Source organism: Oncorhynchus mykiss, chromosome 3 (genome assembly GCF_057628025.1).
Source record: "Oncorhynchus mykiss isolate SJ-2025 chromosome 3, ASM5762802v1, whole genome shotgun sequence".
Classification (NCBI taxonomy): domain Eukaryota; kingdom Metazoa; phylum Chordata; class Actinopteri; order Salmoniformes; family Salmonidae; genus Oncorhynchus; species Oncorhynchus mykiss.
In genome coordinates, this window is record NC_143024.1 from 16,868,839 (window position 1) to 16,895,285 (window position 26,447).

At 45.8% G+C, this 26,447-nt stretch overlaps 1 protein-coding gene across 5 annotated transcripts in view; it reads left to right on the plus strand.

Moving 5' to 3' along the window:
• LOC110534121 (sodium bicarbonate cotransporter 3) overlaps positions 1 to 26,447 on the plus strand; it is an 80,996-nt gene that overhangs the window by 20,503 nt on the left and 34,046 nt on the right. For 3 of the 5 annotated variants that reach the window (XM_090222472.1, XM_090222476.1, XM_090222469.1), the window contains exons 2-13: positions 3,624 to 3,705; positions 10,140 to 10,286; positions 10,477 to 10,615; positions 10,701 to 10,861; positions 10,982 to 11,170; positions 16,442 to 16,551; positions 20,966 to 21,123; positions 21,287 to 21,374; positions 21,506 to 21,652; positions 21,825 to 21,925; positions 23,994 to 24,168; positions 24,298 to 24,431. In XM_090222472.1, coding sequence (XP_090078598.1) covers positions 3,624 to 3,705; positions 10,140 to 10,286; positions 10,477 to 10,615; positions 10,701 to 10,861; positions 10,982 to 11,170; positions 16,442 to 16,551; positions 20,966 to 21,123; positions 21,287 to 21,374; positions 21,506 to 21,652; positions 21,825 to 21,925; positions 23,994 to 24,168; positions 24,298 to 24,431 — 1,631 coding nt within the window. Of the gene's footprint in view, positions 1 to 890; positions 1,260 to 3,623; positions 3,706 to 10,139; positions 10,287 to 10,476; positions 10,616 to 10,700; positions 10,862 to 10,981; positions 11,171 to 13,001; positions 13,154 to 16,441; positions 16,552 to 20,965; positions 21,124 to 21,286; positions 21,375 to 21,505; positions 21,653 to 21,824; positions 21,926 to 23,993; positions 24,169 to 24,297; positions 24,432 to 26,447 lie in introns of those variants that run through there. The other 2 variants (XM_090222467.1, XM_090222478.1) reach the window with 2 other exon arrangements.

A 26,447-nucleotide genomic window follows, 5' to 3' on the forward strand; every position in this document is an offset into this window, starting at 1 on the left:
ATGGAGGCCACTGTTTTCTTGGATCTTCAATGCTGCAGAAATATTTTGTTACCCTTCCCGAGATCTGTGCCTTGACACAATCCTGTCTCGATGCTCTTCCGACAATTCCTTCGACCTCATGGCTTGGTTTTTGCTTTGACATGCACTGCTAACTGTGGGATCTTTATATAGACAGACGTGTGCTTTCCAAATCATGTCCAAGCCACTGAAGTTGTAGAAATATCTCAAGGATGATTAATGAAAACCGGATGCACCTGAGCTCAATTTCGAGTCTCATAGCAAAGGGCCTAATACTTATGTAAAATAAGATATTTCCTTTATTACTAAAAACCTGTTTTTGCTTTGTCATAATGGGGTATTGTGTGTAAATTGCTGAGAAAAAAACGGAATTTAATCCATTTTAGAGTAATGCTCTAACGTAACAAAATGTGGGTTAAGTCAAGGTGTCTGAATACTTTCCGAATGCGCTGTACATAAGTGCACACATTTTTGATTCTGGCTAGTGGTCTAGCAAACTAGCATAAAACACCCTAAATATCCCTCCACGTTGGATTTGATAGGTACAAAACAGTTAACAATATCCCATGTACAAATGCTTCAAGTGCAACAATCTATCTTCCTGACGAATGTCTTACATTTTGGGTGCAGAAGCCTACATTTAGTATAACCTAATGTTCCAAATCCCATGTAGCCTAGCTTTTTAACTGTAAAATAATTATGGATTGATTTATTAGCACCCCAAATGTGGCACGTGGACTGATTTACATCTGACCTCCAGTCCGGCTGCCCCCCGTGCCTCACATGCTGTTTAATTTGTGTGGGTGCCCCCCACCCTTTTAAAGCAGCTCTCAGGACACACCCACAGCTAAAAATAAAAATATATTTGGACCACACTCCTGAAAGCAGATGCAAATTGTGAACACGTGTACTTACACACATTCAAGGACTATTTGGACACCCACCCAGGCTGTCTGCTCAGACCTGTAGGACTATTTGGACACCCACCCAGGCTGACTGCTCAGACCTGTAGGACTATTTGGACACCCACCCAGACTGTCTGCTCAGACCTGTAGGACTATTTGGGCACCCACCCAGACTGTCTGCTCCAACCACCTATTCACCATCCAGTGATTACAGCAGGACTTGGGTGCTCTTTAGTTGGCGGAGGTTCCGCCACTCTGCGGAGTCTGCCAGCCATGGACTTCTGGGGAGATATTGTCAATTTGAAGACCACCACAGCAGCCCAAGCTCCATGTGTGGTATGTGTGTTCTGGTCTGTATTGGGAATAGGCATGTGCTTTTTTCATAGCAGTGTGGTTTTTAATACAGTTTAGTTTGAGAGTCTATTACTGTACCAGTGATGGAAGAGTTGGAACCCAAATAAACAAGCAAACTATCTCAAAGTTAAGCCCACTGAATTACTTTGAAACAATCGCCTTTTAGCTATTTCAGTAGAAGCAGCACTTGCTAAATGGGTTCTCTAGAAGTTCTTTCCATATAGAACTCTAGAAGTTCTTTCCATATTGTTTAGCTAGCAGGCCCAGCAACTGTACTAGCTAAATCAATAACTTTCCACTTCATGAACGTATTGCTTTATGTTCTAATGCAGCACATTCAAGCTTTAAAAATCATGAATGTAAAAGTGCCGTGGGGCAGAAGTTCAGAGTGGTCGTCTAGGTAGTGGTGGTATTCTAGGTAGGCTCCTACTGACTGGATTGTTAGAGCAGTAGCACTGACTGGACCACATGGCTTATTTCATCATCAGGAGGTAGCCTATCTATTTAACCCTTTGTGTCTAATTATATTTACAAGGCACACCTTGGTTCTAGAAAAAAGCTTGGCAGCCATTTTTAAACTCTGAACTCTGCTGTAGTGCCCTGAAATAGTGCACCACGCCTAGAATAGCCATGAAAATGACAGGTCAGTCAGTGGCATCTATCATATGTGACAGGAGGCTGATCTGCCTAGAAAGTTAGCAAAATGTTGCCAACTACCACTTAGTTTAATATCTGTCTGTTGAGTTGGTCTCTAATAAATAGACCTAGAGTTTACTTCAATGAGTTCAATAAGTAGTAGACTAAACCTAATAAACCCAACAGGTTGGACTTCTCTTGGGTTCATAGCTGTTACAGAACAATTGTCCCTTGTTAGGAGGAGAATGCAGAGTGATGTAGAGACCAAGAGGGAATGCAAGCTGGAGAGCTGGATAACACAACTTGTAAAGTATAAGTAACTAAAATCTAAACACTGTGTCTGTGTTGTGTGGCTAAGACAGCCTGTCTTTGGACTCGGGGCGTGCTGGCTTGTGCCCAACACAAATATTTACCTCTGCGCTTACCCCCGCAGGTGGTGTCCAGCCGCCTAGGCTTTATTCAGCAGGGACATCCCTCTGAATCATTCCCCTTGGCTATAGTGTTCAAAGGCCTTTCTCATGTTTAGACCGATACTGTAGGATACACTGTCTCTTATAATTAATCTAACCTAGTAGGCGTAAGAGAAACACCTGAAACTATATCCCCCTACATACTGGTCTTGTCAGGAGGTTCTCTTCTGCACTGTTCAACCAATCCAGTAAATATGGAGGAGTTAAGATGGAGTGTCACCTTGTTAATGTCCAAAAGCTGAAGTCTCGTCACAGGCTCTTTTTCCATTTCCCCTGAAAAGCAGTGGTAATGGCATCTCCCATATCAACTGAACCATGACAGTTTGGAGTTGTTCTTGTACAAGGTGTAGTTGTATGGACAATGCAGGGTCTTTCCCATGACTGTTTAAGAGCCTATCAGAATATAGCTATGATTTCTTTGTTGGGTCCAGTCTTGAAGCAGATGAAGCTCTACTATTATACTATTGCCTGTGTGGTCTCAGTGAGATGGCTAGATTAAGTAGTCCTATTGAATTTGACTGCTGTGTTAAAAGTTGTAACCTAATAGGAAGTGGAAGACCAAGAACAGGAAGTTAACGTCACACAGCTCCAACTGTCACCCAATGTGACCTGTATTACTCTCTTCCATTGTGTATCTCTGGTGCTGTGCTGCGTCGTCAATAGGAATGACTACGTAGGCCCATTTTTTTTTTTAAGTACCTCATTTATTTCCTTCCTACCCACTAGTGTCTAGGTTGTTGTACAGTTCTTTCAATGCTTAAAGATGCACTATGAAGAAATCACTCTAAAATTCTAATAGTTTGCCTAATTTCAGTTTGTGATAAAACAAGCAAGTATAGTGTAGAGAATCATTGTACCATCTAAACTGCTGTGAAATATATATTTTCCATAACCAGAAGTATTGTTTGCAGCTGGTGTGCAAAACTGAAAACAAAAGACGCAAAAATGACTGAAGAACGGGAGGCATGGAGCACGTAGACCATATCTACTGCTTCTTAGACTATACTTTTAGTGAGAATGACAGATCTATAACTCACATTTCTATGTGAATTTTGTCAGGGCTCTCAAACAGTTACATATTGCAGCTTTAAAAAATATTGCTCTTTGGGAACTATGAAGATTTAGGCTATTGACTGAATAAATGTCCTTTCTCTCTGCATCTCCACCATATGTACATTCTGTTCTCTTTGTTTCGTTTCAATCTGCCCAATGAATTTGTATTTCTCCTTGTTGTCTCCAGGGGAACGATGATGAGGCGGTTGTGGACCTGGGGAAGACTAGCTCCACCATTCACACCAACTTTGAGAAAGAGGAGCTAGAGAGTAAGTCTGATTTTAGTGTTTATATATACACACAAAGTATCACATGGGCCCGGATCCTATTCATGTTGACAGTATACACAGAGCAGTATCAAGGAGGCCCATGTGTAATGACATTGTATGGCCATAGGACAGAGGGGATTCTACAAATGCATGCTCTCACTCACACACACACACACTCACACACACGTGTTTTTACTCATGCGCTGTAATATCGTGAGAAATTCAGTCACGTTTGTCTGGCTTGGTCTGGTGATTGAGGTATGCATTGCTTCCACCCACATTCCACTGAGCTCTGACTGCAGGGGAAAAGCCCTGGCACAATTTCCAGACTTTATAGGATCCACAATGGAATTCTTAACAATTTATCTTCCACACACACACACACAAGCGGTAGCTGCATCCCCTCCCAAGAAACTGTGTTTGGGGAGACCAGGCTTTGTGAGGTGAACTTGAACACTAATAACTTGTAACCCCCTGGTTAATGAGCTAGAGAACTGTGTAACTTGGAACCCTGGTTAATGAGCTAGAGAACCGTGTAACTTGGAACCCTGGTTAATGAGCTAGAGAACCGTGTAACTTGGAACCCTGGTTAATGAGCTAGAGAACCGTGTAACTTGGAACCCTGATTAATGAGGTAGAGCACAGTGTAACCCTGGTTAATGAGCTAGAGCACAGTGGAACCCCGGTTAATGAGCTACAGAACCGTGTAATTTGGAACCCTGGTTAATGAGCTAGAGCACAGTGTAATTTGGAACCCTGGTTAATGAGCTACAGAACCGTGTAACTTGGAACCCTGGTTAATGAGCTAGAGCACAGTGTAATTTGGAACCCTGGTTAATGAGCTACAGAACCGTGTAATTTGGAACCCTGGTTAATGAGCTAGAGCACAGTGTAATTTGGAACCCTGGTTAATGAGCTAGAGCACAGTGTAATTTGGAACCCTGGTTAATGAGCTACAGAACCGTGTAACTTGGAACCCTGGTTAATGAGCTACAGAACCGTGTAATTTGGAACCCTGGTTAATGAGCTACAGAACCGTGTAACTTGGAACCCTGGTTAATGAGCTAGAGCACAGTGTAATTTGGAACCCTGGTTAATGAGCTAGAGCACAGTGTAATTTGGAACCCTGGTTAATGAGCTAGAGCACAGTGTAATTTGGAACCCTGGTTAATGAGCTAGAGCACAGTGTAATTTGGAACCCTGGTTAATGAGCTAGAGCACAGTGTAATTTGGAACCCTGGTTAATGAGCTAGAACACAGTGTAATTTGGAACCCTGGTTAATGAGCTAGAGCACAGTGTAACTTGGAACCCTGGTTAATGAGCTAGAGAACCGTGTAACTTGGAACCCTGGTTAATGAGGTAGAGCACAGTGTAACCCTGGTTAATGAGCTAGAGCACAGTGTAACCCTGGTTAATGAGCTACAGAACTGTGTAACTTGGAACCCTGGTTAATGAGCTAGAGAACCGTGTAATTTGGAACCCTGGTTAATGAGCTAGAACACAGTGTAATTTGGAACCCTGGTTAATGAGCTAGAGCACAGTGTAATTTGGAACCCTGGTTAATGAGCTAGAGCACAGTGTAACCCTGGTTAATGAGCTAGAGCACAGTGTAATTTGGAACCCTGGTTAATGAGGTAGAGAAGTGTGAGAATGTAATGTGTAAGCTGTTCCCCCCCCCCTCCCACCCTGGTTCTAGCTCTAACAGCATTACTGAGGATTAGCCTGCAGCTCTAGCCTCCACTAATTTAATAGAGCCTTCTCTTTCACTCCCTCCCCCTTCATTCTTTCTCACACTCATTCACTCATTCTCTCTAGAACACTACCACTCATTCACATAATCACACGGTTGGTAGAGGCAGACCCAACCTCCATGTTCCCCTTCCGCTTCTCTGTCCCTCCTCTCTCCTAACCTCCATACTTCTCTAAAGTCATATTTACTTGTGTTTTGTTATACATCATGATCAATGTTCCCCTTAAACTGTGTGTGGGTGCTCCACTCCCCAGGACTGCCTTGCAGAAGAAATACCAGCCCGCGCAGAGACTCACGAGATTGAACTTCACTCTGCTAGTTTCCCTGTTAGTTTACACCGTTTCCCTCTACTGTAGGAATTGTGACCAAATCAACATTTTTAAATGCAACATAATGAAATAAACCGAACTATGCAAGACCGTCTGAGATTGTTCAAAGATCAAAGCGAAGAGCCGCATGTAGCCACGTGTGCACATTTGTTCATGTCCTTTGCTAATTAGTGCATTATTAGCCCAGTTATAGCAATTTCTGGTCAGCAATAGGTAGTGATAAGTGATTGCTTCCTACAAGAGCACAAAACATATACACTTCTAGCCATCTTTGAAAAGCCAGTCAGGTAAAGAGCTTTTTTTATATCTTAAAGGGGCAGTGATGTATTTTGAGAAGGGCTTGAATAAGCTACGTAGTCAATAGGCAGATGGTAGCATACATTTTTTGTCTGACTCTGTGATAATGGTATGCAAATAATAATTTTTGATTTGTAAAGTGGTTTCCTCATCAAAAAGCACAATAAAACATTTTCGGTCACCTCCTTGTCTGAAGGACAAGTTGCTAAACAGGTTCATTTCCAGCGCTGCACAAGTCTCATGGAATGTAGGCTGACATAGAACACCACACAGTGGCTGCTACTGTAGGCTGACATAGAACACCACACAGTGGCTGTATCGTAGAACACCACACAGTGGCTGCTACTGTAGGCTGTATTGTAGAACACCACACAGTGGCTGTATCGTAGAACACCACACAGTGGCTGTATCGTAGAACACCACACAGTGGCTGTATCGTAGAACACCACACAGTGGCTGTATCGTAGAACACCACACAGTGGCTGTATCGTAGAACACCACACAGTGGCTGTATCGTAGAACACCACACAGTGGCTGTATCGTAGAACACCACACAGTGGCTGTATCGTAGAACACCACACAGTGGCTGTATCGTAGAACACCACACAGTGGCTGTATCGTAGAACACCACACAGTGGCTGTATCGTAGAACACCACACAGTGGCTGTATCGTAGAACACCACACAGTGGCTGTATCGTAGAACACCACACAGTGGCTGTATCGTAGAACACCACACAGTGGCTGTATCGTAGAACACCACACAGTGGCTGTATCGTAGAACACCACACAGTGGCTGTATCGTAGAACACCACACAGTGGCTGTATCGTAGAACACCACACAGTGGCTGTATCGTAGAACACCACACAGTGGCTGTATCGTAGAACACCACACAGTGGCTGTATCGTAGAACACCACACAGTGGCTGTATCGTAGAACAACTATTTCAAAAGCTATTTCTATGTTAAAATGGGATGCATTTTCCCCACAATCGTAGGGCACTGTGACGATGGTCCTATGTACTCTGTCACATAAATCTAAAACCTTTGATAAAGGACCAGACAAGGTTTATGAGAAGGACAGTTATTTATTGATGATAATGTTGGGCATCGATGTTCTTTTTGTTGGTCGATCATCCGTGAATGAGAAGTAACAAGAGTTTTTAGTTTGGCGCACCGGGAATTGGTTTTTGTTTTCTCCAGATTTTTTATATTTTTTAATATAGGTTCTTTCTGGTCATACATTTTGGTGATACCAAGTTCTAGATGCAATGTGATATTGTTTACTAATTAAAACGTGAAGGTAGATGGTGAGAAATGTGTATGATTACCTTGTATGTCCTAGTTTTGAAGAGGGTTCTGTTCATAGTTAATGAATGGTACGGGTGGCGCGGTAGGAGCTTAAACCCGGGGGACGTACGTTTTTATATCCCAGATAGTATTTATGCTATGAAGCGGTGTTTCCCAGCCCAGGTCCTCCAGGACCCCCAACAGTAAATGTTGTTGTAACCCTGGACAAACGCCTCACTCAGCTCATTGAGGGCTTGATGATTAGTTGACTAGTTGAATCAGGTGTGTTTGTCCTGGGTTACAATAAAAGTGTACTGTTGGGGGTACTGGAGGACCGGGATTGGTCAACACTGCTCTAAAGCATGGGTTTATCATAGTTACTGAGGTGTGCTGGTAGAACTACATATGTTTATTATCTGAACGTGTATGTATGGTACTGTATTTAATGTGCTCTGAATGTCAATTGACCAGATACGTGTAAGGGTTTCCCGTTTTAGTTGCATCATGGGTAATGTGCTACAGGCTGTATCACAACTGGCCGTGATTGGGAGTCCCATAGGGTGGTGCACAATTGTCCCAGCATCGTCCAGGTTTGGCCAGGGTAGTGTTAACTGACTTGCCTAGTTAAATAAAGGTTCCACATAAGAAGCCTGTCCTCTCATTGTTTGTGGGACAGGACAGGGGACAGGTCAGCATGTTGCTGGGTTTTGTTTGAAGAGCTCTATTTGATCCAGTTTATTATTTTCTAAATACTTGTACATTTCGTCGGCTGTTATTATCTTCACTTGCAAATAGAAAGTGTCACTCTGGGCAATAAATAATGTTCTGCCTCCTCACTGTAAAATCCTACTGCCGGTCTCACAGCCACTCTGGTAGGACTACATAATGATCGAATGACCACGGTAGCCTACTTGGCCACGGTTAAAACTAACTTAAAGTGGGTACAGCCCCCGTGTTCACAGTAAACGCAAAACGTTCACGTTTGTGCTCAGCATAACTGAAATTTGCTCAGTGGCGGAAATAATTTGAGGCAGGGAACATTGATCATGAGCCTGCCTAAGAGCCTAGTCTCACAAGTCAGATGATTGTTTCTGAAATGTGAAAGACTGGAAATAGTGAGTTTTGGTCTCTAACTACTGGTTGTCTATAGTGGGAGGTAACGTCAAACTGTATTGGTCACCTGCTACGTAGACCAGGTTTAGACTAACAGTGAAATGTTTCATTACAGGCCCTTCCTATATAATAGATAATATATATATAGAATATTATATATAATAGAAAAGTAAAATACGTAATAATAAATCCACAATGAGTAACGAAAGCTTGTTTTATATTCAAGAGTCACCAGTTGTGAGTAGATATGCACGGGTACGGGGTAGGCCTACATAGTAATTGATGTGCACTGTGTCTCAGTGGAGACATTAGCAGCCTGTAGGAGACCTGACCCCAGCCAGCGACAGTGTTATGGAGACAATTGTTTATCTACTGACTGTGTGCGTGTGTGTGGCCCAGGGACTCCTCCTACTGCGCAGAACATTACAGCTGACAACCCAGAGGTGCTAATGGAAACCACAGAGGAAAACCTCTGAATGTTATTTATTCATAGGAACGCCCAGAGATGCAATAAAGATGTTAGCTGGAAGCCTGGAACAATAACGATTTTAGTTATATTATTAGGGCTGTTGTGTGTCTCTGTCATCCATGTAAATGGAAGGAACTAAGTACTTTTAGACAGGAAACCCTGCAGGGGTATCAGCTGAGTATCACAGACCTTTTTTAGCTGATCCAGACACCAGAGAGGAACTGGGGATGGGGGGGTAGGTAATGTTTCTCTCCATGCTATGCTTCCTATGCTAGGCTCACAGCTCACCTTTAATTAAGGGTGGCACCCACAGCATGGAACACTTCATTTAGGGAGGTCACAACTGAAGTATTCAGATATGTATTACTGCTAAAAACTCCCCGTGGCTCATAATAGGGAAAGCATTGGAAGACACAGGCCCCCACTCACAAATACTATGTTTTTGGTGTGATTTTAAAAAATAAATAAAAAATAATTTGTAATATATTTTTTTCCCCTCATTGAGCTTAGTGGGCTATGACATATTACATGTATGTGACAGGGGCGTGATGAAGACCCACCATGCTGTAGTCCTCACCTCCCTCCTGGTCCATTTATCTGCTCTGTCCAGACTGACGTCAGTAGTATGCCATCCAGAACGGTTTAACGGTCCCAGCTCTCAAAAGATAAAGTGTGTTTATAAGCACAAAGAGCAGGCTACATGTCCTTCTCCTTTTGAGCCTTCTCTCCTTTCCCCATGTCCTGACAACGAGCAGTGAGTAGAGAGTAGCGGGTCTTGGGCAGTGACGTCCTTTCTATCCGTTCTTAGCTGCTGTCAGAACGGCACGTAACTCGTCCATTCATTTAACGCTTCTGGTATTGCCACTTGACACGCCAGAAATTGAGAGGAGGATAAGAGGGAAGGGTTACCATTGTGTGTGACGTACTTAAACAACAGACAGGAAGACGTGTGTAGGGGGGTGGCACAGTCTGTGACGGTAACTCTAGGGTGGCTGCAGTGTATGAAAACAACTGCATTTGTCTCATGCCATTTTGGGCCTGTAAAGAAAGGGGATCTAAAGATTTATAAAATGCTGAAATCAGACCATATGTATTAAATGCACAGTGTATATACCCAGCCCAACTGCAGATAAGACTATTATACATGGTAGACTGTGATTGACCATGCCTCTCTACCCTGTTCCCAGGTCACAGAGCGGTCTATGTGGGTGTCCATGTTCCTCTGGGCAGAGAGACCAAACGGAGGCACCACCGCAGCCACCGCGGCCACAGACACCACCGCAAGAGGAGAGACCGCTCGGACCATGAAGATGGACGAGAGTCTCCTTCCTATGGTAGCTAAGACCAGTTCACTCTCCCACCTCAACGTCTGCTTCATTCACTGTCCTCAGATCAGCTCTATTGCCATATATCCGTTCTCCAGCCCTGTTTCCTATACCAAACCTTTTACTGTCCTTTTTCCACTAATATTCCCCTTGGTTGTACTACATTACCCATCTTCCGCCTGTACCCCCTGTGTTTCAGACACCCCGTCCCAGCGGGTCCAGTTCATCCTGGGGACAGAGGATGATGATGAAGAGCACATGCCCCACGACCTGTTCACTGAGCTGGACGAGCTGTTCTTCCGGGACGGACACGTCTACGAGTGGAGGGAGACAGCCAGGCATGACGCGCACCCTTCCTCACTACTCCTAGTGGATGTGGTTGGATGAGGAAACATCAACAGCTCCTTTCATCTGTGTGTTTAGGTGGTTAAAGTTTGAGGAAGACGTGGAGGATGGAGGGGAGCGTTGGAGTAAGCCCTACGTAGCCACGCTGTCTCTCCACAGCCTCTTCGAGCTCCGCAGCTGCATCCTCAACGGCACTGTCATGTTGGACATGAGAGCTAACACCATTGAGGAGATCGCAGGTGAGTGTGTATGTATGTCTCTGCAGACATTTTACTGTGTGTGTGAGTCTGAAAGTTGAATGTGTTAAATATGCATGTAACTGTTGAATAAAGCATGCAGTCTACCCTGTACCCCCATAGACATGGTGATAGACAGCATGGTGGCGTCGGCTCAGCTGGAGGAGGAGTTGAGGCAGAAGGTGAGGGAGGCCATGTTGAAGAGACACCACCACCAGAACGAGAAGAAGCTCAGCAACCGCATCCCTCTGGTGCGCTCCTTCGCTGACATCGGCAAGAAACAATCTGACCCACACCTGCTTGAGAGAAACTGTGAGGGCCCTCGCTGCACCTCTCCTTTTTCCTCTTCTGCTCTTCATCCCCTCATTTCAGCTCTTCTACAAAATAAGGGTTTATTTACACCCTTTTTGGTTGTGTTTTGACAGATTGAATGTATGTACTATGCGCATGTTGTTTTATGAAGTGGGTTGGGTCTTTCAAAGAGGTGTCAATTGGCTGAGGTATCTGAGTGACAAGACGATGGGCAAGATCTGATTGGTGCATGAGCCTTTTACTGGCATGTGATTTTCCCATCATGACTGTTCTTGAACACTGCAGTGATAAGTCTGAGAGTTTGTTTTGTGTGCTGGATTGTGTTTTCTCCTGGAAAGATGGTTTTGTGATTAGGATTTTGTGTTGAAATGTTGTAGTAGGCTAATAGTTAATAACTTAAAACCAAAGTAAATATGTGCACATGCCATCATGTAGCAGTTAAATCACAGTTGAAGGTTATTGGTCAGCTTCCCCTTGCTTGTGATTGGTCTGTTTGAGTGACCTATAGTATATCCTTATTTAAAGCGTGATATAACCGCAGCATTTATTGTGTTTTTGTGACATTGTTGCAAAAGGTTGCTAAACAGCGTTCTTGTGTGTTCTGAACATGTTTGCTGCTGTTTGTGGGCAGTTGGCATTATGACAGATGTTAATTGATCTTGACTTAATCTCTCCTGGTTTACTGCGGCTCCATGTACGTTGTGCAAATGTTCCCTGTGACGTTTTGGGATGTACTGAATATGCCCCTGCTCTTTGTCTTTGACTTCCACTAACAAGACACTTCCAAGGCCTGGGCTTCGCAGCATGAAGAGCATTGTTCCCTTACACACATTTAGTATTCTTACCCTTCTTGATGTATTTTTCCTCTCCCTCTTTCCTTTTTCCATCCTGTCTTCTCTGCTTTCCCAACTACCCTTGCCCCCTCCATAGGAAGTCTATCCACCTCCCGCCCCTCCCTCCTCAAGGGAGTCGAGGGGGTCTCAGTTCCTCAGTCGCTTCCTGCTCAACGCCAGCACCCCCCCCTCCCCCCTTAGCACCCCCCAGAACGCCCCTCCCCTAACCAGGTGCAGATCCCCCACCCCTCCTTGCCTGTCCCCCCACCCCTCTGACTGACCCAGACCCACCCCTCCCTGCCTGTCCCCCACCCCTCCTCTGACTGACCCAGACTCGCCCTCCCTGCCTGTCCCCCAACCCTCCTCTGACTGACCCAGACTCGCCCTCCCTACCTGTCCCCCAACCCTCCTCTGACTGACCCAGACCCACCCCTCCCTGCCTGTCCCCCACCCCTCCCTGCCTGTCCCCCACCCCTCCCTGCCTGTCCCCCACCCCTCCCTGCCTGTCCCACACCCCTCCTCTGACTGACCCAGACCCACCCCTCCCTGCCTGTCCCCCACCCCTACTCTGATTGACCGGTGAGGGTAGGAGCTGGAGTATCCCCAGTGTGGAGGTCCATGCTCCAGATGGGGAGGAACTGAAGCTCCGGTCCGGTCTAGTCAAGGACCACAAGGAGGAGTCTGGGGTGCAGACCCTGCCCGTCTGGTGCAGCTCCTCCCCCCACCTCCAGCAGGTTAAATATCCTGCAAATAGCATGAAACCCTCCCTCCACACCTTCTTCACCTTACATAATCTGACCCCTCTCAGTCCTTAACATTGTATGTGTCTGTCTGTGTGCTTGATGACTTGTGAAGCACTTAAAGAGTACATTTCATCAAAACAAACCAGATGTTTTAGACTTAGTGAAACACGTCAATTCTGGTCTTCATTTCCACAGTTGGTTGCGAATGGGCTATATTTTGTTATTTTGATTTACTATTAATCTCATTCCCCCCAGCGGTTACATCACACCTTGAGAAGGTTCCTCTACATCATCTCAAGCGAGCGGTTCGGAATGAAATGCACTCCCTTCTGGATGTGCTTGGTGGTACCACCTCGTGGCTTACTATAAAAACAGGTGACCGCACGCCTTATTTGGCAATGGTCTTGGTAAGTGGAGTGTGCCAATATATATTTTGCATGATGCTTCCTTGACTAGACTACTGGCGTTACACAAAATTCTAAAGGCAGGAAGGCACATTTCCGCATATGACCAAATTCAATGTTTTTGCTTACCGTTTCATGCATCTTTTACGAAGAAAGAAAACATGGAGGCTATGAGGATTATACATTTATTTGTAGCTACATCCATCGTTACAAGAAATAGATGACAATGGCTCATAGTTCAATGGTTTTGAGTTCTAATCCCACATGGGGCAGAGATGTGTACAGTTGAAGTTGGAAGTTTACATACACTTAGGTTGGAGTCATTAAAACTAGTTTTTCAACCAGTCCACACATTTCTTAACAAACTATCGTTTTGGCAAGTCGGTTAGGACATCTCCTTTTTGCATGACACAAGTAATTTTTCCAACAATTGTTTAAACACAGATTATTTCACTTATAATTCACTGTACCACAATTCCAGTGGGTCAGAAGTTTACATGCACTAAGTTGACTGTGCCTTTAAACAGATTGGAAAATTCCAGACAATTATGTCATGGCTTTAGAAGCATCTGATGGGCTAATTGACATAATTTGAGTCAATAGGAGGTGTACCTGTGGATGTATTTCAAGGCCTACCTTCAAACTCAGTGCCTCTTTGCTTGACATCATGGGAAAATCAAAAGAAATCAGCCAAGACCTCAGAAAAAAAATTGAAGACCTCCACAAGTCTGGTTCATCCTTGGGGGCAATTTCTAAATGCCTGAAGGTACCACGTTCATCTGTACAAACAATAGTATACAAGTATAAACACCATGGGACCACACAGCCATCATACTGCTCGGGAAGGAAGGGAAGTTCTGTCTCCTAGAGATGAACGTACTTTGGTGCTAAAAGTGCAAATCAATCCCAGAACAACAGCAAAGGACCTTGTGAAGATGCTGGAGGAAACAGGTACAAAAGTATCTATATCCACAGTAAAACAAGTTATATATCGACATAACCTGAAAGGTCGCTCAGCAAGGAAGAAGCCACTGCTCCAAAACCGCCATAGAAAAACCAGACTACGGTTTGCAACAGCACATAAGGACAAAGATTGTACTTTTTGGAGAAATGTCTTCTGGTCTGATGAAACAAAAATAGACTGTTAGGCCATAATGACCATTTATGTTTGGAGGAAAAAGGGGGAGGCTTGCAAGCCGACGAACACCATCCCAACAGTGAAGCACAGGGGTGGCAGCATCATGTTGTGGGGGTGCTTTGCTGCAGGAGGGACTGGTGCACTTCACAAAATAGATGGCATCATGAGGGAGGTAAATTATGTGGATATATTGAAGCAACATCTCAAGATATCAGTCAGGAAGTTAAAGCTTGGGTCTTCAAAATGGACAATGACCCCAAGCATAGTTCCAAAGTTGTGGCAAAATGGCTTAAGGACAACAAAGTCAAGGTTTTGGAGTAGCCATCACAAAGCCCTGACCTCAATCCTATAGAAGATGTGTGGGCAGAACTGAAAAAGCATGTGCGAGCAAGGAGGCCTACAAACCTGACTCAGTTACACCAGCTCTGTCAGGAGGAATGGGCCAAAATTCACCCAACTTATTGTGGGAAGCTTGTGGAAGGCTACCTAAAACGTTTGACCCAAGTTAAACAATTTAATGGCAATGCTACCAAATACTAATTGAGTATATGTAAACTTCTGACCCACTGGGAATGTGATGAAAGAAATAAAAGCTGAAATAAATCCTTCTCTCTACTATTATTCTGACATTTCACATTCTTAAAATAAAGTGGTGATCCTAACTGACCTAAGACAGGACATTTTTACTATGATTAAATGTCAGGAATTGTGAAAAACTGAGTTTAAATGTATTTGGCTTAGGTGTATGTAAACATCCGACTTCAACTATGGATGGATGGATGGATGGATAGATAAAACCATTTTATTTACAGTATTCATCCTGTGCCCACACACTTGTAATTCTGAAAAGTGAACGCATGCCTGTGAGAGGGGTGGCCCTGGTAGTAGTTGTAGGTTTTTATACAGTACCCAAGACTATTGAGTTAATTTGACCAAGAGCTACAACATGAATACTGCAATGTGGGTTGGATTGAAATTAGCCCCTAATCTTCATTATATCAAGGTGACGACTCGCTTTTTTCTCCAACACAATACCGCAATAAATGTAGGTCCACATTTCAATGTATAATTATTATTTTTAAATTGCGCCACATTTCGGATTTTAATTTACACTTGCAGTAGATGTCAGGAACTCATCACCTTTCCACTGAGAGCTGACTGTCCAGAGCAATATTTGCTCGAGATGCACATCATTTTATTATCAGCACGTGCCAGTGGACTTCTGGTGAGAATGCTTTAGTGTTGGGATCAGGTACTACTATGTTTACCCACCCACAAAATTAATATTTATGAGCAATTTCCCCGCTACCCACAACTTCTCACCTGAAAATGTGAGCGGTTTGGGCAAAGGCTGAATTTGGAGTTGAGTTACCCTTATACGAAGTTTGGTAACTGTTTACATTAAGTTGGCCCTATGTTATTGTAATCAGGCACTATAACCCCCATTACCACTGGCTAATAAATGATATCAGGGTTTAATGTGAGGCTTGCTCAGGTTTCACCCCCATATGCACACAGACGCTGCACAGTATTACACAGAGTTCCATAGCAAGTCCTAGTTTCAATTGGCAAGGTTCATAGACCGTGAGAGGTCAAAATACGTTTTTACAGCAAGAGGCTGAGGCCATGATGTGTGTGTGTGTGTGTGTGTGTGTAAATACCAACACGTGAGTGTGTTCTGTTTTTCCCAGCTTTAAATGTGCTGTCTAACTGGACCATATGGTGTATCTTGGCTGACTGGTTCAGTAAGAAGCAGGGGATTGACAGGCAGGGCCCCATTGGAGCACATTCCACCACTAATCTCTCTGAAACCTTTCTGTCCAACTCCAGCCTCCGTAGGGTTGGTCCTGTAAACACAGGGTGTCTACCTAATTGACCCCCCCACTGTTTAGTTATTTCTACCATCTCTAATGACTGTTGTGATACGTGGAGTTTCTCACCCAGTATGTACAGAGCAGCTGCATGTCTGAACAAACTCTCAAACTCACTGAGTCACACATGCATAGCCCCCCCGCTCACCTTCTCAGACACATATATAATTGTGTACGTCTACAAATTGTACCAATTCCCCATTCATATCGGCCATACACACAGTTCATTTTTACTGTTCAATTGACCACTGGTTTCTTCTACCCCTTCCTCCCCTTGGGCAGGCCTCCTGGCATCCCCCCAGTCAGCTCCTGGGAACCTGGAGAACAGTAAACCGAGTGAGAGCCGCATCAACGGAGGAAGCAGAGAGAACAGCACTGTGGACTTCAGCAAGGTAACGTCTCTCCTCCCACTGCTGAGCAGTGTGTAGACCCACGGTCATGAGGACAGACAATTAGAGCTCTGCTACCCGACCCGGGCCCGACATTATACATTGGGTTAGGGCCGAGTAGGGACTTTTTTTTTATCAATAACTAGGGAACAGGTGATGCTCGTATATCACTAAATTGATCACAAACATTTTGAAGCTGAGCCATTTGCTCATGCTCTGCTGCGCAATAGTCATATCTGACAACGATCATAACATGGTGTCAGAAGTGCTTCAACCTCGTCAAATATAAGACAGGATAGATTATTTCACAGAAAATAATGTTCCTTGAGTTTTGTTAGTGACAAAGTAGTTAACTGCTCTGTCATGTCTCGTCATTGAGCAGAGCAGCCCTAGCAGAGCCGTTGCTATGGATACTCGCTCAGAGCCACCATGAGTAGAGTGCATGCAGAGCGAGCTGCGCGCAGGGTGAGACTGACAGAGCAGCTAATGGAGGAAGTTATTTTTGGTTTCGGTCAGGGACGGGGCTTTAATATGGTTGAAGCAATCGGGCCTGGGTAGGACCTGAGCGTCACAGCATAGGTAGGGCTCGGGCTTAAAATTCATGCCCATGCAGGGCTCTTCAGAGAAGTCAATATGGCAGCCGCTGGCTTCAAAGCCTCTGATTGGCCAATACATAGCATCAGAAATCCAGGGTTTATACAGTGCATTCAATACGATTTCAGATCCCTTGAATTTTTCCACATTTTGTTACGTTACAACCTTATTCTACAATAAAAAAAAATGGAATCCCTCAATCTACACACAATACCCCATAATGACAAAGCAAAAACAGGTTTTTAGAAATAAAATAATAACTGAAATCACATTTTACTTAAGTATTCAGACCCTTTACTCTGTACTTTGTTAAAGCACTTTTGCCATTGATTACAGCCTCAAGTCTTCTCGGGCTATGACACTGCATATCCTCTCAAGCTCAATTTTCAGGTCTCTCCAGAGATGTTCGATCGGGTTCAATCAGGGCTCTGGGTGGGCCACTCAAGGACATTCAGAGACTTGTCCCGAAGCCACTCCTGCATTGTCTTGGCTGTGTGCTTAGGGTCGTTGTCCTGTTGGAAGGTGAATCGTCCAGAGCGCTTTGGAGCAGGTTTTCATCAAAGATCTCTTTCCTTCGATCCCGACTAGTCACCCAGTCCCCGCTGCTGAAAAACATCCCCACAGCATGATGCTGCCACCACCATGCTTCACCGTAGAACCTGGAACCATCCCCTTCCAGACGTGACACTTGGCATTCAGGCCAAAGAGTTCAATCTTGGTTTCATCAGACCAGAGAATCTTGTTTCTCTTTGTCCTTTTACTGAGGAGTGGCTTCTGTCTGGCCACTCTATGATAAAGGCCTGATTGGTGGAGTGCTGCAGACATGGGAGAACCTTCCAGAAGGACAACCATCTCCACAGAGGAACTCTGGAGCTCTGTCAGGGTGACCATCGGGTTCTTGGTCACCTTGACCAAGGCCCTTTTCCCCCCTGATTGCTCAGTTTTGGCCGGACAGCCAGCTCTAGGAAGAGTCTTGGTTCCAAACTTCCATTTAAGAATGATGGAGGCCACTGTGTTCTTGTGGACCTTCAATGCTGCAGAAATGATTTGGTAAACTTCCCCAGTGTCTCAACACAATCCTGTCTCGGAGCTCTATAGACAATTTCTTCCACCTCATGGCTTGGTTTTTGCTCTGACATGCACTGCCAACTCTGAGACCTTATATAGACAGGTGTCTGCCTTTCCAAATCATGTCCAATCAATTTAATTTACCACAGGTGGACTCCAATCAAGTTGTAGAAACATTTCAAAGATGAATTTCTAAAAACCTGTTTTCGCTTGGTCATTATGGGGTATTGTGTGTAGATTGAGGTAAATAATGAATTGAATGTGACAAGTGGAAAAAGTCAATGGGTCAGATATACAATGCATTCGGAAAGTATTCAATCTCATTTGAAGTAACACATGCTGGATACTGAACAATGTGACTGGTTTCCGCTCCTTGGGAGACTGATGGGTATGAGAACAGTGTATTATGAGGATGATGTTCTAATAAGAGGTGACATCATGGATCCAGATTGGACCCTAGCTGAGTGAGCTGAGCTTATGGTGTGATCTGAATTAAGTTGTGCCCCTGTTTGTCCCGCTCTCAGCATGCTTGCCACTGTAGTTGTGGTTCCTGGGGCGGGGGTGCCAGGAGGCCTGCAGTAAGTCCTCTCTCCTGTCAATCACTGGCCCTGGCCAATCAGTGCTGTTGTGTTGATCCATGAGACTGTGTTGTTCCGTGACGTGACTGTACTTGACATGTTACCTGCCAGTGCTGTGTGTGTGTGACCGTAGTGTTGTGACTGTGTTGATCTGTATGTAGTGGTCCGACCGTGGTTCAGAGAATCTGATGTTATCATTATCTTTTTTTGTGCAGCAGTTCAGTCAGCAGCACAGCAACCGCACATATTCTATGTGATTTATTATTTATTAGGTGTCCTGTTTGAGGTCATCGCTTCTGACGGAAGCATCCATAGTACAGTGTAAGTGGGTGGTGTCCATGGTGTAGGGGTAGGGTGCATGGGGTAGTGGGTAGTGTCCATGGTGTAGGGGTAGTGGGTAGTGTCCATGGTGTAGGGGTAGTGGGTAGGGTGCATGGGGTAGTGGGTAGTGTCCCCCGTGTAGGGGTAGTGGGTAGTGTCCATGGTGTAGGGGTAGGGTGCATGAGGTAGTGGGTAGTGTCCATGGTGTAGGGGTAGCGGGTAGTGTCCGCGGTGTAGGGGTAGCGGGTAACGTCCGCGGTGTAGGGGTAGCGGGTAGGATCCGCGGGGTAGTGGGTATGGTCCACGGTGTAGGGGTAGCGGGTAACGTCCGCGATGTAGGGGTAGCGTCCGCGGTGTAGGGGTAGCGGGTAGGGTCCGCGGTGTAGGGGTAGTGGGTAAGGCTAGCGTCCGCGGTGTAGCGGGTAGCGTCCGCGGTGTAGGGGTAGCGTCCGCGGTGTAGGGGTAGCGGGTAACGTCCGCGGTGTAGGGGTAGCGGGTAGGATCCGCGGGGTAGTGGGTATGGTCCACGGTGTAGGGGTAGCGGGTATGGTCCACGGTGTAGGGGTAGCGGGTAACGTCCGCGATGTAGGGGTAGCGTCCGCGGTGTAGGGGTAGCGGGTAGGGTCCGCGGTGTAGGGGTAGTGGGTAAGGCTAGCGTCCGCGGTGTAGCGGGTAGCGTCCGCGGTGTAGCGGGTAGCGTCCGCGGTGTAGAGGTAGTGGGTAGAGTCCATAATGTAGGCGATAAGGTACCCCGTCTCCTTGCCTGGTACATGTGATTAATGGTGTACACGCGCTGGTTCTTTTGGGGGGGGGGGGTAGTTCAACCCTCAAACTACCCGTCTATACACACATCCTCAGTAACTGACCATGTTACCAAAACACACATCTTATATTTTCCACAGTTTATAACAGTTGAGAATTTTGTAGAAATTTGGCAAACACATAATGTAGGGTTGGTACAGCCTTAAATCTTGGAAAAGTCTTGGAATTTTACAATGTTTTCCAGTCCTGGAAACGTTTAGAAAATTGTCAAATCTGAAAAGAATACTTTTTTTTTGTGTATTTTATTTGGGCACATATTCTTTACCAATCACATAAAAATCAACTTCAGTGCATTTGTGTGTCCTCACCTGCATGTGTACCAGTGGGCCATTGCTCAAGGAGAGGCCTATAAAATATGATCGAGAACAGAGTAGGTAGCCAATTCAAATATTAGTAGCCTGGCTAGTTCTCTCTCTCTCTCTAGTTAACTGTTCAGTGTTTCCTCTATGCGTTCCCCCTATATGATCTTTGATATATTGAATGAGCTAATTATTGGACAAAGCCAGAGCAACATTTCCACCAAGTATGTTTAACATCCAGGGAGGTCAACCATTCTCCAGGAGAGCTAAGGAGTGTAGGCTTTTAATGTATTTATTTTAGTCCTCTAACAAAACATTTTAGAAATGAGTTGCTCAACCTTACCTTGATAAACTGACTGCAACGTGTTTGAACAGGGCTGTATCAAAAGCCTGCACACCCATCAGCTCTCCACTCTGAGGGTTGACCACATGTGTTTATACAGTTGCCTAACAGGGATTCTACTTTGTGGGGGGTTAAGTGCCTTGTACAATGACAGGAGATGGTAGACTACATGGGATCAGCCTCCAGCCTCCAAGTGTTGATACCACATTTCTGCCAAAAAATATATACTTCAATTTAAACACCACCAATTGTTGTCATGGGAATTTAGTTTAAAGTCCTGAAATTCAATCTGTCTAAATGTCTATGAACCCTGCATGGCCAATACAATTCAACTTCAGGAACATCCAAGCATGTATACTTCCTGTTTAACCCTGTGACCTTCAACCTCCCAGGTGGACATGAACTTCATGAAGAAGATCCCTCCTGGGGCGGAGGCGTCCAACGTGCTGGTGGGAGAGGTGGAATTCCTGGAGCGACCAATCATAGCCTTCATCAGGCTGTCCCCCGCCGTGCTGCTCACTGGTCTCACTGAGGTGCCTGTACCCACCAGGTAAGTGTGTACACACACTTCTCTGAATCGTATGACAGGCAGTTAGTCATTTTGACTGTGAAGGAGTTATGGCAATAGACAACAATTTTTTTTAAATATATTGTGTGTTGAGGGGGGTGTGCTTGGATGGACTCTGATTCTATCCTGCTCTCCTATTGGTCAGGTTCCTGTTCCTGCTGCTGGGTCCGTTTGGGAAGGGTCCTCAGTACCACGAGATCGGCCGCTCCATCGCCACGCTGATGACAGACGAGGTGAGGAGCACTACAACACAGCTCTGGATTGGTCCAATTTCAACCTTGGCCAATCACCAATTGGTCCCATGCTGTGGCGTCAGAAGCAGCGACCTGTCGTTTGAGAGACTGCTGTTGTCGTCCTGTGCCAGGTCTTCCATGATGTAGCGTACAAGGCCAAAGACCGGAACGATCTGCTGTCGGGGATAGATGAGTTTCTGGACCAGGTGACCGTCCTACCCCCAGGAGAGTGGGACCCTACGATACGAATCGAGCCCCCCAAGAGTGTCCCATCTCAGGTGAGGGATCTGGACGAAGATGTTGGTTGGCTGCTATTGAACGTGTGAGACATGCTGATGGGTAATATTGTAAGAGAACTGCTGTGGACACGGTGTGTGTACAGTACTGATGGTTAGAATGTTGAGGGCTGTGCAGTAACCTGTCCTGTGGGGGGCTTTTCTCTCTACACAGGACAAGAGGAAGATGCCCTCATTGCCCAACGGCTCTGCCCATAATGAGTCCTTCAAGGAAGACCAGCACCAAGCAGGACCAGAGCTACAGAGGACAGGGAGGTGGGTCTCTCTCACACACAAACACACACACACAATGGGTTTTCTTTAAGTCCCTTTTGATGAAAAGGAGCTGCCAGACTGAGTGGTCACCTTGGCAGCTCATTATAAAAGCATTATGAACATGAAGAGAGCTGTTCACTAGAGGTCTGGAAAGTCTTTCATGAGTCTGATGTAGAAGCTGAAGAGGTCTACTGCAGCCTTTCATCTAGCAGCACTTCACCAGTACCCCACAACCCCACACACACCGTCAACACACCAGTACCCCACAACCCCACACACACCGTCAACACACCAGTACCCCACACACACCAGTACCCCACACACACTGTCTACACACCAGTACCCCACACACACCAGTACCCCACACACACTGTCTACACACCAGTACCCCACACACACTGTCTACACACCAGTACCCCACACACACTGTCTACACATCAGTACCCCACACACACCGTCTACACATCAGTACCCCACACACACGTCTACACATCAGTACCCCACACACACCGTCTACAAACCAGTACCCCACACACACACGTCTACAAACCAGTACCCCACACACACCGTCTACAAACCAGTACCCCACACACACCGTCTACAAACCAGTACCCCACACACACCGTCTACAAACCAGTACCCCACACACACCTTCTACACACCAGTACCCCACACACACCTTCTACACACCAGTACCCCACACACACCGTCTACACACCAGTACCCCACACACCGTCTACACACCAGTACCCCACACACACCGTCTACACACCAGTACCCCACACACACACCGTCTACACACCAGTACCCCACACACACACCGTCTACACACCAGTACCCCACACACACCGTCTACACACCAGTACCCCACACACACACCGTCTACACACCAGTACCCCACACACACACCGTCTACACACCAGTACCCCACACACCGTCTACAAACCAGTACCCCACACACACCGTCTACAAACCAGTACCCCACACACACACCGTCTACAAACCAGTACCCCACACACACACCGTCTACACACCAGTACCCCACACACACACCGTCTACACACCAGTACCCCACACACACCTTCTACACACCAGTACCCCACACACACCGTCTACACACCAGTACCCCACACACACCGTCTACACACCAGTACCCCACACACACCTTCTACACACCAGTACCCCACACACACCGTCTACACACCAGTACCCCACACACACCGTCTACACACCAGTACCCCACACACACCGTCTACACACCAGTACCCCACACACACCTTCTACACACCAGTACCCCACACACACCTTCTACACACCAGTACCCCACACACACACCTTCTACACACCAGTACCCCACACACACCGTCTACAAACCAGTACCCCACACACACACCGTCTACACACCAGTACCCCACACACACCGTCTACAAACCAGTACCCCACACACACCGTCTACAAACCAGTACCCCACACACACCGTCTACACACCATCCACGCTCCAATAATACTGAAACCACACCATAGTGTATTTCTAGTTCATGAAAAATACCAAAAATATACTAGATTTGATTTCTTACTTTTACTAACTTGTCTTCAATTGTAGGTGATTTCATGGTACCTACTAAGTAGAGTTGTATATTATTGAGCAGCAGTTACTGTGTAATGTTGAGTAATGACATGCTGCTCAGTGAAGAAGTTAGTTAATAACTATGGCATTAAGGGTGACATCACTTTAGTCTATGCAGGCTTTAGACATGCTGTTCTTGACCCCTCTCTGAAACATGACCTGAAGTGGCCTGTACAGGAGCTGTGTCTGTGTGACAATTATTTATGTCCCCTCAGCTGGCACGGTTTCCATTGCTGGCTATATTCCAACTGCCTACTACATTTTAGTCTGTCCAGTTTTTTGAGTTGGCTCTGATTTAGAGTTGTCCCCAATACTAAAGGTGCAGAGATGATATCACATCTCTCTAGCAATTAAACTATTATTAAAACTCCCTCACTGGCTTCCCTGCTCTCTGACGTCTTCCCTCTCTCTCCCCCTCCCTCCCTCTCTCTCCTCTGTCAGGATCTTTGGGGGCCTGGTGATGGATGTAAGGAGGAAAGCTCCGTTCCTGTGGGGAGATATTAGGGATGCTCTGAGCCTGCAGTGCCTGGCTTCTGTGCTGTTCCTCTACTGCGCCTGCATGTCCCCTGTCATCACTTTCGGAGGCCTGCTGGGCGAGGCCACCAAGGGAAACATTGTGAGTGATGTCACCAGAAGCTAATGGGAGATATTGTATTTGTCTAGAGTTATTGATGACTTTGTGATAAAAATGTTTAATTGCTCACCGTCCTTTGCCTAATCTCCCCTCACTCTCACTCACACTCAGAGTGCGATCGAGTCGTTGTTCGGGGCGTCTCTGACGGGCGTGGCCTTCTCCATGTTTGCGGGCCAGCCACTCACCATCCTGGGCAGCACCGGACCAGTCCTGGTCTTTGAGAAGATCCTCTTTAAGTTCTGCAGGTGAGTGTGCAGGCTACTGCTGGAGCCGTGTCCCAACTGTCTCAAACACCTCCTCAGGGTTCGTAGGGTCATGAAAGTCTTGGAATTTTATTTAACCTTTTATTTAACTAGGTAAGTAAGTTAAGAACAAATTCTTATTTACAATGATGGCCTACCCTTGGCCAAACCCTAACCCGGACGACACTGGGCCAATTGTGCGCCGGCCTGTGGGACTCCCAATCACGTCCGGTTGTGATACAGCATGGAATCGAACCAGGTTCTGTAGTGACGCCTCTAGCACTGAGATGCAGTGCCTTGGACCGCTACGCCACTCAGGAGCCTAATAAAAGTTGGGAAATGATAAATTCCCAAAACGTTTTTGAAATGTCATGGAAATTCATTTAATAATTTCTGTTAATGTAATTTTTTAGGCACTGTTTTTAAATATTTTATCAATCAAATAAAAATGTACATATCAGCCAGGATCGGAATGACACTAGCGTGTCGGTAATGGCGAGCATCATCAAAATATGATAGAACAAATTAACTAGGTAGCTAATTCAAAACATGTCTTCTATCCTATAGTTAACATTCATACATGCTAATAATAGCTAAACAGTTATCTCCCCAAAAACTTTACACCGATAAGGCCATACAAAGTTGATTTGAACTTTTTTGAACAATTCATGATTCATTTAAACGATTCCAGTTTGGCTAAATAAAGGATTCACTTTGCTATTGTATTAGTTGGGATTCGGTTCAATCGTGGTGAATTGGATTGTGTGAATCAAAGTAATTATTTGTGAATAGTGAATATTAATTTTAGGGAAAAATATTCTATGTAGCCTTTTTTTCCCCTGTTGATTTCAAAATTAACAGTCAGTATCTGGTGTGGCCACCAGTATAGCTGGTAGCATTGTCATGCTGGAGGGTCATGTCAGGATGAGCCTGCAGGAAGGGTACCACATGAGGGAGGAGGATGTCTTTGCAGGCAATCTGCGTTACAGGAATGACAACAGGCTCAGTCTGATGATGCTGTTACACACCGCCCCAGACCATGACGGCCCTTCCACCTCCAAATCACCAAGTCCTCTGTGTAACGCAGATTGCCTGCAATGACAACAGTCTGATGATGCTGTTACACACCGCCCCAGACCATGACGGCCCTTCCACCTCCAAATCACCAAGTCCTCTGTGTAACGCAGATTGCCTGCAATGACAACAGGCTCAGTCTGATGATGCTGTTACACACCGCCCCAGACCATGACGGCCCTTCCACCTCCAAATCACCAAGTCCTCTGTGTAACGCAGATTGCCTGCAATGACAACAGTCTGATGATGCTGTTACACACCGCCCCAGACCATGACGGCCCTTCCACCTCCAAATCACCAAGTCCTCTGTGTAACGCAGATTGCCTGCAATGACAACAGGCTCAGTCTGATGATGCTGTTACACACCGCCCCAGACCATGACGGCCCTTCCACCTCCAAATCACCAAGTCCTCTGTGTAACGCAGATTGCCTGCAATGACAACAGGCTCAGTCTGATGATGCTGTTACACACCGCCCCAGACCATGACGGCCCTTCCACCTCCAAATCACCAAGTCCTCTGTGTAACGCAGATTGCCTGCAATGACAACAGGCTCAGTCTGATGATGCTGTTACACACCGCCCCAGACCATGACGGCCCTTCCACCTCCAAATCACCAAGTCCTCTGTGTAACGCAGATTGCCTGCAATGACAACAGGCTCAGTCTGATGATGCTGTTACACACCGCCCCAGACCATGACGGCCCTTCCACCTCCAAATCACCAAGTCCTCTGTGTAACGCAGATTGCCTGCAATGACAACAGTCTGATGATGCTGTTACACACCGCCCCAGACCATGACGGCCCTTCCACCTCCAAATCACCAAGTCCTCTGTGTAACGCAGATTGCCTGCAATGACAACAGGCTCAGTCTGATGATGCTGTTACACACCGCCCCAGACCATGACGGCCCTTCCACCTCCAAATCACCAAGTCCTCTGTGTAAC